The following is a 12,733-nucleotide window of genomic DNA, read 5'->3' on the forward strand; positions in this document are numbered from 1 at the left end:
TGTGGAACAGCACCGGGAGCTAGGGCAGAAGGCCGCTGGAAACTCCCCACCTGGAAACCTTACAGGCTGCACTTGCTCCCACGTTCCCAGGTTGTGCCCCACACCCAGGGCCCTGGACTGGGGAAAACAGACGCCCCATCGGAGTGCATGTGTGTATGTGTGTGTGCACGCTGGCGTATGTCCTTGTCACTACGTAGTGAGCAGTCAGAACAGTGTGGCTTTATTAGGCAGCTCCTTCTGAGAGGGACCCAGAAATGTTAGCCTTCTGGCCACTAGGACTCAGGAGGTCACCCCCAGCTCTGCCTCTCATTTGCAGCAGGAAGAAGAGGTGGCTCCCCAAGGGCTGGCCCAACTGGGAGGCTTTCAGGATCTGCACCCCATTTCAAGCCTACCTTTACTGAGACTTTCCCTGGGGTAGGATCCCCTGACCTTGCACGTAGGTAGATGGTAGTCAGCGATCTTCACATTCTCATCTTTCGACAAGATAAGAAATAGTTCTCCTCCATCCTGGCTTGGTCAAAGGTGGGGAATTAGTGAGCGTGGCCAGGCTCCCCTCCTCTGAAGGCCCACAGAGTGTATGGTGTGACTTGCGCGAGTTCCCAGAGCCTGGCCCACTTTCCCCTCTACCTGTGACCTGGAGAAATGTCAGCGAGCTTGGTTCCATGCTGGTTGTGCGTGGGACACCCCAAAAAGATGGTGGGTGACTGGGGTATCAGAGACACGGGGTGCCTCAGTGCCCAGCTTGCGCGTGCAGCCTGTGAAAGCCCCGGAAGCCCTGGAGCGCCGCTTTAATCCCTCAGGCTGGGAAGGACACAAGTCCCAGATGCGCCTCGAGGAGTCCCCGTGTGGATTCCGCAGGACCCTGCACGTGCTTAGCAAAAGTGGCGATCGGTTGGGGAATGAAGGGAGGGGCGGAACCACGGGCGTGGCATTGACGTGCGGTGGGGCGGGGCCAGCGTAGTGGGCGGAGCGCAGTTCAGGGTGTCAGACCGAGCTGGAGGAGCGGGGCTAACACGGTGGGCGGGGCAGGCGCGCGCTGACGCGCGATCCCGGAAGCGGTGTCAGTCTGGGAGCCGGCGGCTGGCGGCGGGCGGCGGGCGGCGGGCGGCGGACGGCGGACGGCGGGACTTGTTGTTCTTCACGAAGTCGGAGCGCTAGCGCGGGCGGAGGTGGCGTCCGCTGGGAGCTGGAGAGAAGGAGCGCGAGGGGAGCGCGTGCCCGCGAGGAGGCGCCTCGCCGCGGTCCGCGACGCCAGGTGAGGGAGAGAGGGCGGTGGACGGGCAGGGAAGTGCCCCACGGGGGCCTGGCGGGCGAGCGAGGAGGGCGGCTCGGCCGCTGAGTCATGCTTCGGGGACCCAGGGCCGCCAGGCGGTCCGACGTGGGACCGCCGGGCGCACACCTGCCCCGACGGCCCCTTGTCCCGCGCGGACACTCCTGGGCCAGTGCACGTGCCTCAGAGCCCCGCGCGACGCGGGCCGAACCCGCACTCCGACGCCGACTCCATGGAGGCCAGGGCGCACCTGGGGGAGCACCTGAGCGTGCCATGAGCACGTGCGGAGCGCGTCAGTTCAACGCGCCCCCCTGCTTCGGCCGGGGTGGGGGGAGAGCCCAGGCTTCCGACCCCTCCTACCAGGAATCCCCTTGGGGAGCAGCGGTGACCCCGGTTCTCCCGGAGGCCACAGTGGCTGGCGCCAATTTCTAGTCAGCTGACCTACTAGGGGTGCCGGAAGGAAGGCCGAGATGTGGTAGCTGTGTGTGAGGAGGGTGGCAGGTGACAATCTGGGCGAGTGTGTCACTTCCGTCACTTTCGTCAGGTGTTATCAGGGTCCAAGGCTTCTCCCACCCTAAAGGCCAGTTCTGGGCCACGGTCGTGTTAGTCAACAAGTGCATTAGTGTGTGTGCCTCTGCACACTTGGAGCTTGTGAGCTCAGGAGAAATCAGAAGCACATGTAGAAAGCCACGTACCCCAAGAAGCCTAATGGTCTCTGGAGCCTGCCTGTCTTATTTTAGGAAGAGCCAGTCGGGCCAAGACCCCTGGCAGCCTCGCTGTCACACCTTGATCTGGAGAGTCTGTTCCATGGCATATAACTTGCCTGTTCGTGGAGCAGGCCAGGTTTGGGGAGGCTGGCAGCCCTCAGCTCTCTCTGATCTCCTAAGAGTGAGTGTGCCTTCACTTCCCTTCCTGAACCCAAAGCAGAATGGATGCTCCTAACACTTCATACACCTGTAGATCAGCAGGAATCCATCCTTCTGCCGGGTCCCTGGCATAGCCCAAAACTTTCCACAGTGACAGCATGATAGAAATCTGTGTGGTAAGATCCCTTCTTTTCCCTGGATTGGCCCCTTAATGGGGGTCCTAATGAGGTCTTGCTGTGCCTGCGACGTCGCAGTTGGTACAGTGGGCAAGTTCTATGATGTTCCTGGATGTTTGCAGGCCAGGGAGGCTATCAGATGTTGGGACCAGAATTGGTGGAGCTGGGTTGTGCAGCCCTCGGGACTGCACTGTGGATAGCCAACTCTGTTTATGAGACCTTCCCTCCATAGGTAGTCAAGTTCGAAAGTGTGAGTTTGACCTTGGTGGAGAGACTCTGCTGTTATAACTTAAAACTAGACTTCATTATTTTAAATACAGCGTTTATTAAAGCAAACCAGGTTTCTCTGGAATACATCTGCCTTTTGATTTGAACCAAGTCAAAGTTAGAGGGATTGGTTCCAAGTTGAGGGTTGCGTACTTTGCAGGTGGTTGTTGAATTGAGAGTTGGGCAGAGGGTACTGGTGAACCTTACGAAGGTTAAGGCCCTCTGTGTTCCAGTCTTCTCCACACCCGCTGGGCCACTGCCATGGAGTAAGACTGTTTTCTGGACTGTTCTTTGTCCACAACTCAGCCTTTCACTTGGGGCCCTGTGATGGCTGGAGGGTTTGTTTACACTCTTGGGCAAAGCTGCTTGCTGTCTAGACCTAGAAGTTGTGCCTGTTTCAGTTCTGGCTGTTTCTGAGTCTAAAGGTTTCTGAAGTGGACTTTCTGGATTTCGGGTTCAGTCCACACGGGAAATGCGGCCAGCTGGGAGAATTCTCTGTGTGGCTGCTCCTGAGAGCAGTAAACAGTGACTCATGCTCCCCTCCCCAACCTCCCTGTTCTCTGCTAATGGAAGATATGTTGCTCCGGTATTTACTTTTGCTTTTTATAAGTCACAGACTCGTCATGTTTCCTCTTCCTTACAGTTTCAGGAAACTGAAAGCGTTATCTGAAAACCATAGACTTTCAGAGCCAGCAGGCAGGCAGAGCCGACTGATCATGAAGTTCATTTACCTGGCCCAGGTCTGGTAGGGAGCGGGAGTCAGATCTGGTTGGTTGGGAGCCTGCTTACTCTCCAGTGTAGCTGACCTTTCCTGAGACCCCTTTACTCTGCCTGAGCCCAGATCTTTTCCAGCCTCTTAGCACCCTGTGGTGAACAGGGCAGGTAGCATATTCCTCCATACAATGGAGAAGGCAACATGTCAACAGAAAGTTCTAGAACCAGACTTGGTTCAGGACAATGGGCTACTCCACAGAAGACAGCTGGGAGGGCTTTCTGGAAGAAGCCTGGGTAGGAGGAGCATGGGGACCATGTGCCCAGTGCAGAAGGGTCCACTGGAGGAAGACTGAATGGTAACAGGGCTTAGAGCTGGGGAGCTCAGGAGGGACTTGGGACTGCCTCAACCTGCCAATGGGAGCTGCATGTGAGGAACTGAGATCAAAGGTGGGGTCCTGTTAAATCAAAACTGGGTCCTGGACAGAAGCTAAAGCCTGAGTGGGGCCCAGACTGCCAGCTGGGCAGGAGAACCGAGGGACCAAGGTCATGAAAGCTGGGCCATGGCACAGAGGATGAAGAGAAATGCAGGGCTGGGGGCCAGTTGCACCTGAGTGACATCATGGAAGGTGTATCATTACTCAAACTGGAGATACAGAGGAAGAAGTGGTGGAGGGACAGGCAGATCTTGCCCTTGGGTTTTCCCAGGAGGTATATCTAGCTAGGTGTGGAGGGTGGGAGCTGGCTGGAGCTCCAGGACATGAGAACAGAATCCTGAAGGGGAACTGGCACCCTGTAACCATTTAGTGAGCCAGGGGTGGGAGACATTAGGAGGCACGAGGTGGAAGCTGCTGGAGGAGAGGTGCCATGCAGCCTGCTGGTGGTGTGGCAGCCACTGCCTGAGTCACCTCTGGATGTAGCTGGGATGACACAGCTTCCTCAGACTCCAAATGCAAGGTGACCAGATGTCCTCCAAGTTGGGCAGACAGTTGTGGCTTGCCGGAGGGCAGCCTGCCAGGGTCAGGCTGCAGGCTGGTGTGGGCTGGGGAGGGGCAGTGGGGATGCAAGCTGGTGCTGAGGCAGGAGGAGTGTGTGGCCAGCGGGGGCTCTAATTAGCCAATACCTGCTTACATGGCACGTATTCACTGGGTACCAGTGTAGTGTCACCTGCCCCATGGCCCTTAGGAAGGGTGCTCTGCTTTGGGTGCTTCTGTGCAGGCTCCCAGCTCCTGAGCGGAGTAGCCACAATGGAGGTTGAGAAGTATAAAATGATCTTCATAGTGGGAGGCAGCTGTCTGCCTGTCCTGCTTTCTAAAAGGGTCTTTTCTAGGCTGTCGAGCTGGATTACCTGTCCCGATCTCAGGGTGTCCAGGCTCAGGATTCAAGTCTTCTGTAAGGTGCTGCTCTGCTTTTTGTGGGACTCAGGCCTTCTGCCTTGATCTGTCCTGGAGTAGCGTGGTAGCCCACTACCTCCACTCCTCAGTTACACTGAGTTAGCATCTCCTGAACTGCTGGCTGGCCTTCTCTTTCAGAGATGTGGTGACAGACCTTCTGACCTGTGTAGATGAACCTCACAATGACATTTCTGGCTCTGGGTTGAAAACCTGATCTTTTCAGTTAGAGCAGCAGTCGCTTGCAAGGTGCTGCATGTGGAAGCGGCTATCTGGGAACTTGGGATCAGTGGTGAGTAGTGACACTGTTAGGTCACGGAGTGCTTCATTCAGTGAAAATTCTGAGCTCCAGGGTCCCAGGCTGGACCTTAATGTCACCAGCAACTCTTCCAAAATTCTGAGCAGCTCAGGAGTGTCGGGTTTGCGTGGCATGGGCTGGTAGATGTTAGAAAGGTCAGAATGCTGTGCCCAGAAATTGCTGAAGAGATTTTTCTGTTGTGCTGACCAGTTGCTGAGGCTGGATACCCACCTTGGGCCAGGGTGGGAGGGAAGCGGACCTCCCTGAGACTTCCTGTGACTGAGGGCTTCAAGTGTCCTCTTGCCTGGCAGGATCTCCTGCCTCTGCTGTCCTCAACTCAAGGGCTTGGAGAGGACTTTCTCCAGGTTTTCCTGTGGTCTTGAGACTCCATGAGGGTTAATGTCTTACAGAGTCCCTTCAGAGGTTTTTATTTGGTTTTCTCTTTATTTTTTTTTACTTTGGTTTTCTGAGACAGGGTCTCAGTATATAGCCCATTTCGACCTTGAACTCATAGCAGTCCTCTTGCCTCAGCCTCCTAAGTGCTGGAATTACAGGTGTGTTCCACCATACCTGGCTTCAGAGTATATTGAAATCTTACTTTACTATTTTCCCATATACAAAACTTTCTTTGGGACTTGGGGGGCCTCAGTGGTAGACTTGCCTAGCATGTGTGAGGCCCTGAGTTTGATCTACAACTCCACAAACACAAAGCCACAAACCCTCTCCTCTCATCCTCTTTTTGAAGGCCACTGGTTTTTCTTTCTGCCTTTGATGTTTTAAAGCAACTTTGTTTCTTGCATAGATGTACTTTGTGTATTTTGGGCATGGCTAAGAACCAACCCTGTCCTACCCACATACTCAGTTCATGAAAAGTGCATCACGCTAGGAAAGCAGAACTAACCTGCAGCCTACCCAGGCCTCGCCTTCCATGCAAGCCGGCTGCTGAGGAGTTGGCTGGGCAGATGGTGACCAAGTCGTTCCAGAGAAGGTCCAGGGTTCCCCTGCAGAGCGGGGTCCCTTGCTTGAAGAAGCAAGCATGGTCTGTGTGACACCATGATGGAATGGGAGCTAGCAGGGAGTGGTGTGCGGGTGTGGTCCAGGAGCCCTGCAAGGAGCTTCTTTCTTGGCCTCACCTGTTAAGACCAATCCCAGGCTTTCAAGGGCTGGGGGCTAGGAATGGAGTATCTCTGGACCCTTTGCTTCCACCCTTTCATTTCTCTGGGGAATCTGGCCCAAAGGCAGACTCATCTCCAAGTTCTATCACAGCAGAGAAGCACATTAGGTAGGCAGTGTGTCTACATCCACACAGTCCCCGAGTGTCATCCTTAAGATGGCCAAGGAAGCAGAAAATGCCCTACGCTCAGACCCTGCTAGTTGCCTTTGCTGGGACCCCACAGGGGCCCTGTGGAATGATTTTCTCTCACTGGTCTTGGAGACCCAGAAGCCATGTAAGGTGGGTGTGGTGGGCTGAAGGCCAGCATAGAGTGGGGTCCAAGCCAGGGAGGGGCTCATCCTGCCACTCTGGTACCCCGACCTTGTAGAGAGAGTCAGCCGACCTTTGTGGGGTCCCCTGGGGCCTGAAGCCCTGTCCTATATGTATCTGGCCACCTCCATGTCCCAACACTTGTCATGAAGGCATCTCCTTAGTAGAAAGAGCCCTGCATTGAGCTCTGGGCTGCGTTCAGAGTCCTGTCTCCCAAAGGCCCAACCAGAGGCCCCTTCCCACCACCTTCCTTTTCCGCAGCCCGAGGGCCCCCAGGGGAAGGAGGGGCGTCCTGTGTGGGAATGTGAGCAGGCTCTGTAAACAGCCGGTGACTCACCACATAGCTATGTCACTGACGCTGGCTGAAGAGATGCCCGCCCCTCCTCCCTGGGCACGGGAAAGTTTCTCAGGCCGCTTCCAGGCTCCTGGCGCCTACAGTCCCTCACAGGGTGGTAGGAGCTGTGGCGTCTCTATGTCACTGTATGCCAGCCATGAGATGGAGTCATGTTTTGTCATGAAAGCAGGGCTCACCTCCCAGTGGAGTCACAGAGAGCTGCTGCTCATCCCATTCAGGCCCAGGTGTAAGCCATCAGGGTGCTCACTTTGTCTCTCCGGTCTCAGAGCAAGGACATCTGCAGCTCTCTCAGGCCTGCCTCAGACCAGGGTGCCCGGTCCCAAAGCCCCAAGCCCAGACCGTCTCAGGTTGGCAGCCTTCTGGTAGTAGAGGGTGGGGGGGGTATGGAGTTGGGGCCACACCAGAGGTTCAGCCCCGACGCTGGCTGCCCCACTCAAGTCTGCATCCTTTTGTGTACTTCTCCAGCATTGCTGCTGCCTAACTCAGGTTTGAGTTTGGAATGTTGGGAGGGGTGAGCCCAGCCCAGGTTCCCACCCCCACCCCTACCCTAGCACTGTTGTTGGGGATGAATGAGTTTGTTTACTGTCTGACAACTTTGTGATGTCTATGCGCAGTCCTGACCTGGAGTCATGATTTCTTTTCTTTTCTTTCTTTCTTCTTTCTTTTTTTCTTGGCTTCTCTGTTTCCGTGACAACCATCAGGGGTTGGCTAAGGCCCAAGGTCACCATGGCAACTATCAGAGGGGAATCATGCCTGGGATGCTTTGGCTGGGTTTTTCATGAATGATTAGAATGTGTGACACAATGCAAACTGGAGAATGAGAAGGGCGGGTCAAGGAGGAAGCAGGGACAACTCCCACCACCAGACAGTTGAGTTGCCCAAGAGGTGGCTTCGGTTCCCCTTGTCCCTGATTGCAGCCTCTGAACCTGCTTCCCACTAGGAGCTTGAACCACTGGGGTGAGGTGGTAATATCATAGCTGCACTGTCATTCACCTAGTTAGGTGTCCCAGGTACCTGTGAGAAAAGTGGGCCTTCCCTGTTTATCTTGGGGGTGAGACTTGGCAAAGGCAGGAGCCCCTTGAAAGGACCCTTCTTGTCCCCAGGGAGCCGACCAGCCACATGTATTTGGGGTCAGATGTACTCTTCTTGCAGGTGGCTTTGCGGTTGGTCTCTGGTCTTTGGGATGTAGCACCTTGTTGTCATGGTGCAGATGTCTTGTCTGAGTTCAGGAGGGGAGTCACACCAGATGCAACACTTGCCACTGCCCAGTGGTCACCCTGTAGCACTGATGGGTGGAGGTGGTCATCAAGAGGCAGCATGTTCTGACAGACCTGGGGGCAAGAGGGCTCTTGGCTTCTCTTTGGGCTGATGCTGGCAACTAGGTGTCCCTGAGCCGAGGAGAACTCCTGAGGGTGTCTCTAGAGTACCGTGCCTGCCTGGCTGCAGTAAGGCAGACCTGGGTTCCCCAGGCACCTTGCTCCTGAGTGCCAGGCCTAACTCCAGCTTCCTGTGCTCCTTCTGTGTCTGTCCAGGTACGATTTCTAAGCGGCTTTGCCCTGGTGACTGTGCCCAGGTTATGACGACGAATCCCAAACCGAATAAGGCATTAAAGGTAAGTCAGGTGAGCTTCAAGTGGGACCCCTGTCCCCATATAGGCCCCAGAAGGCCCTCCTTCCCAGGGCTGTTTTTGGGTATGCAGAAGAGTCTATATCCCTGGGAACAGATGGGAACATTACTGGGAGGAAGTCGTTAGCTGGGGAGGTGGGTGATAAGTTCTTGGTGTGCAGGGAGATGGTCCAGGCTAAGGGGAAAGTAGGGATTGTGTTCACAAGGTCTGTGTCTGCCTGAGCTCATCCTGTAGCACCAGATGTGGTTGGCCAGGGTAAGTGGCCTTTGCCTGGCCCCTGCTGACCCCAGGCTCCACTCAGCTTCCTTGACCAGGGATGCTGTTGGGCCCAGGTTTCTTATCAGATCCCCTGGGAGCTTAGCACAGAGCTGGAGCTCCATGTATGTATGGGCCTTGCATCCTAGGGCCCCTCCCCCTGAGGTAACCCCTTGCTAGACACCAGTTTTTCCCTGGTGAGTGGGTGGCAGGAAAGGCTTGTTGGGCTCCTGCCTGTGTTCATCACCAGTGAGAGAGAATGCATGGCAGGACTCCTCATGGAGGTGTGTCCTGGAGCTTGAGGGCTGGAAGTGATGGGAGGTGGGGACTGGCTCTCCCTGGGGAGCAGCTGTGTGTTTTCCATGTTCAAAGAGGGCCACAGTGACAGCAGTGGGGCCAATGGGCTACCTAGAGTGGCCTTGTGGTGCTGCACTGCTCCCTGGGCAGAAGGTGAGACACTGCTGAGTCTCTGGACTCTGCGGGGCAAGTCCTCAGGGATCCTAAGTTCTCCTGGTATTGACCCTTTCTGTGGCCCCACAGGTCAAGAAGGAGGCGGGTGAGAACGCCCCGGTGCTCAGCGATGATGAGCTGGTGTCCATGTCAGTGCGGGAGCTGAACCAGCACCTGAGGGGGCTCACCAAGGAGGAGGTGACTCGCTTAAAGCAGCGGCGGCGCACACTCAAGAACCGCGGCTACGCAGCCAGCTGCCGCATCAAACGGGTGACACAGAAGGAAGAGCTGGAGCGGCAGCGGGTGGAGCTGCAGCAGGAGGTGGAGAAGCTGGCACGTGAGAACAGCAGCATGCGGCTGGAGCTCGATGCCCTACGGGCCAAGTATGAGGCCCTGCAGACCTTTGCCCGCACTGTGGCCCGTGGACCCATCACACCCACCAAGGTGGCCACCACTAGCGTCATCACCATCGTCAAGTCCGCCGACATCTCTACTTCTGTGCCCTTCTCAGCTGCATCCTAGTGCCTGCTGGGGCCGCGTCCCCAATGCCTGCTCCTGGATCCCCACAAACTGAGCATCTAAGCACTGTGGACCCCTTGGGGCCAAGGGCAGGGACAGCAGGACTGGTGGCCGGCCCAGGATGGAGTGTAGGTTCTTGCAAGCTGGTGCCACCCACTGCCCACGTGCACACTCACACCCACACGCACACTCATGCTATCCCTTCTCCCTAGATGTGTCTGTTTGCAAGAGTTGGAGTCCCAAGGCACTGCATCCCCACAGGGTGCCAAGCTGCTGTGGCCAGGTGCAGGGGTTCATCTTACATGCCTCTGTGAGCACCCTGTAGGCCCCATCCTACCAGCCAACCCCCACTAAACTCCGGCCACCCTAAACAGCAAGGGGCCTATTGGTAGCTGTGATCTTCCAGATGTCCCCATGGACATGCACTGTGACCTGCTTTAGTTCTTATGTTCACGCCTGGGCTCTGTGAGGCAGACTCGGGAAGGGCTGTCCAAGGATGTGAGAGAGAGAGAGAGAGATAGAGAGAGAGAGAGAGAGAGAGAGTATGTGAGTGTGTGTTTGTTCCTCTGCCTGCCATCACAGCAGTCATGGCCACAGCACCAGCCTTGGAGGTGGGAAAGGCCTGTCAAGTATGTGTCAGAGTGTAGTGTGCATGTTGTGGAACGTCTCTGTGTTTTGAGACCCAAGGAGGTCAACCCAGGAGGCACAGGATCTGACCCAGAGGTAGAGATGCAGGCAAGAGTCTCCCAGCAGTCAGCAGAGAGCAGGCTTGGTCTTCCTGGAGTCACTGCTCGCTAGTTGTGCTCAGTGTGGGTGAGAAGTAGGTTTTGGGGGCCCTGAAGGGAAGGGCTGCTGTGGTCCAGAGAAGAGGTTGGTGGACATTAAGGTGGCAGTGGAAGATGTTCTGTGACTTCAAGGTTACTGGTAGACATGGAGGTGGCAGTGGAGGATACTCTAGCACAGGCCAGTGGTCATCAAAGTTTCCATTGTGGGAGAAGGCAGAGTTGTCAGGTGGGGAGGATGGAGCAGGAGCCAGGGAGGGGGACCCAGGTCCTGGGATGTGGAGGAGGCCTGGGAAGTGCTGTGTGGGGGTCAGAGGGCACTGGCTGGGACAGGCTCATTGTGTCCAGCCCAGCCAGGCCTTCAATGTGGTGCTTAACTGTTATCGGCACCTCCTGCTCTCACCCTACAAACCTAAGCTGCTGATGCTCTTGGAATCTTTCTGGTTTCCTTCCCCTGAAATCACCAGAGGGCCCCTCTGGGACAGGGACCTCAGCAGGGCCACCATTGTGAGCTGGTGGGATGCCAGCCCTGTGTTTTGCCATCAGAAGCTCACATGTGTGGTAAGCAGGGGTAGTGCAGAGACTTCAGTTTCCTCATGGCTTGCCCTCCACCTACGTAGTGAGACCCGCAAACTGCCAAGTTCACTTGCAGGGTGTTGGTCACATTGGGAGGAGGCCAGTGGATAGCCCCAAAGGACAGACAGCCCCAAGGGCTGTGGCCTAGTTGTGTGTCTACTGTTAGGAGTGGATGGAAGTGTCTGGGAGTCTGCAGCAGCATCAGAATATAGCAGCTGGACATCCTGGCCCCGGGGTGCTGAGGGCCAGCTAGGGTATAGCCCAAGGCACGTGGGATCCACAAAGAGCAAAGGCCCCACTGGGCACTTAAGAAAGCTGTTGTTACCATAGCCATGGTAGGTAATCCATATTGGATATCAGTAAGGACCATGGGGAAATATTTAAAGAAAGAGAAAATATATATATATATATATATATAATTATATACACGTTTTATCTTACAGATTTTTCATAACAATTTTTTCTTTCCAATTTGATACTGTAGGTCTTTGTTAGTGCAGAGCTTCAGGGGATGGTGGGTGGGATGGGACAAATTGCCCTCCTTCCTGGGTTCTGCTGCTTGCTATGGACAAAGGATGCCTGCTCCCTATCCTTGGTCTTCCTGCCTGCAGATGGTGCCAGTCACGCTGGGCTCTGGATAAGGCCTGACCCTAGAGGTGCTGTGCGTGGCCCATCAGGGAAGTTCTGTCCAGTTTTGAGGTCCATGTCCCCATCTTGTAGGATACAGCAGGCAGGTGACCACTGGCCTGGGTTGCTGCCCACTGTTAGCCCATGGTGCCCTGCCCTTGATTCCAGGGTGCATGATGCTGCCGTCCCCACCCAGAGCCTTGGGCCAGTGCCTGGGAAGGAAGCAGCACCTTCTGCTTGTTTGCAGACCCTTGAAATTTCATTGTCACAATTAAATATATTTGTTTTTTTAATTATTGTTTTTAAGGAGAAAGACAAGAACCTCTGTCTTTTGTGGGTTTGTTTTCTGTCTGGCACCTTGAACTTCCCAAAAAGGTAGGACTCTGCCTGCTAGGGTGGCCAGAACATACATGGCCCAGTCTGTCCTGGCCACCTGCTATTCACAGTTCATTTCAATATTTATTTTTGTGCTACTTTTTCCCCAATATAAATTATTGAGAAGAGATCATATGCTGTGGACCTTCGTCTGTGCCCACGCTGACCCTGTCTCATGGTCACCACCTAATTTATTGCTGTACATCTTGCCGCTGTGACTGCTTTTGTACCTTTGCAATAAAGAACGTCCTGGTTTCAGGTTCTTTTGATGGAGACCTGACTCTTGGAGCCAAGAACCTATGTGGCGTGTGCTGGGGAGTCAAGTTGGGAGTTGAGGTGGACACTGTCCTCCTCTGCTCTGGCTTAGCTAGGTTGCTGGTGGGTTCCTGAGCTTCCTAGCCTGCCTTGCCAGGGGCCTCTGACAATGGATGCAGCCTCTGCAATACAACTGGGAGCCACAGAACCCCTTTTCCAGCAGGGTGAGCTTGAAAATGAGCTTCCAAGGCTTGAGAAGGGTGGAGTCTGGGGCAGAGATTAAAGTTCTCCCACAGTGGCCTAAGAACCACTCTGGAAAGCTGAGGGCCTGACTAGATCTGGGGCAGGTAGACTGACCTGGCTGGATTCTGTCCTGGCCTGGCCTCCCTTGGTGAGCAACCCCCACCCCTCTAGTCTCATGGGGCAGCAGGGCAGTGTGTGGAGGAGGGT

General features: G+C 55.3%; 1 protein-coding gene across 7 annotated transcripts; it reads left to right on the forward strand.

The window, feature by feature from the left end:
• The first annotated feature begins 1,112 nt into the window (after positions 1–1,112).
• Mafk (MAF bZIP transcription factor K) lies at positions 1,113–12,301 on the forward strand. 7 transcript variants are annotated; one of them, XM_063234022.1, is made up of 3 exons: positions 1,113–1,255; positions 8,350–8,438; positions 9,240–12,301. In XM_063234022.1, exons 2-3 carry the CDS (start codon positions 8,394–8,396, stop codon positions 9,669–9,671), a joined length of 477 nt encoding a protein of 158 aa, XP_063090092.1. In that variant the 5' UTR covers positions 1,113–1,255; positions 8,350–8,393; the 3' UTR covers positions 9,672–12,301. The 7 variants fall into 7 exon arrangements, with proteins under 7 accessions (XP_063090092.1, XP_003470114.1, XP_063090095.1 ...); XM_003470066.5 differs by having other exon boundaries at positions 8,350–8,429; XM_063234025.1 differs by lacking the exon at positions 1,113–1,255 and adding an exon at positions 3,303–3,319.
• Positions 12,302–12,733: the final 432 nt, after the last annotated feature.

The sequence above is a fragment of the Cavia porcellus genome, unplaced genomic scaffold, assembly GCF_034190915.1.
Source record: "Cavia porcellus strain 051 isolate PalLab524CR breed Dunkin Hartley unplaced genomic scaffold, mCavPor4.1 scaffold_23, whole genome shotgun sequence".
NCBI classification, from domain to species: domain Eukaryota; kingdom Metazoa; phylum Chordata; class Mammalia; order Rodentia; family Caviidae; genus Cavia; species Cavia porcellus.

Coding starts and splice junctions, on each gene's coding strand:
- Mafk (XM_063234022.1), top strand. CDS start 8,394: ATGACGACGAATCCCAAACCGAATAAGGCATTAAAGGTAAGTCAG. Junction 8,439..9,239: donor AGGCATTAAAGGTAAGTCAG/GTGAGCTTCAAG, acceptor GTGGCCCCACAG/GTCAAGAAGGAGGCGGGTGA.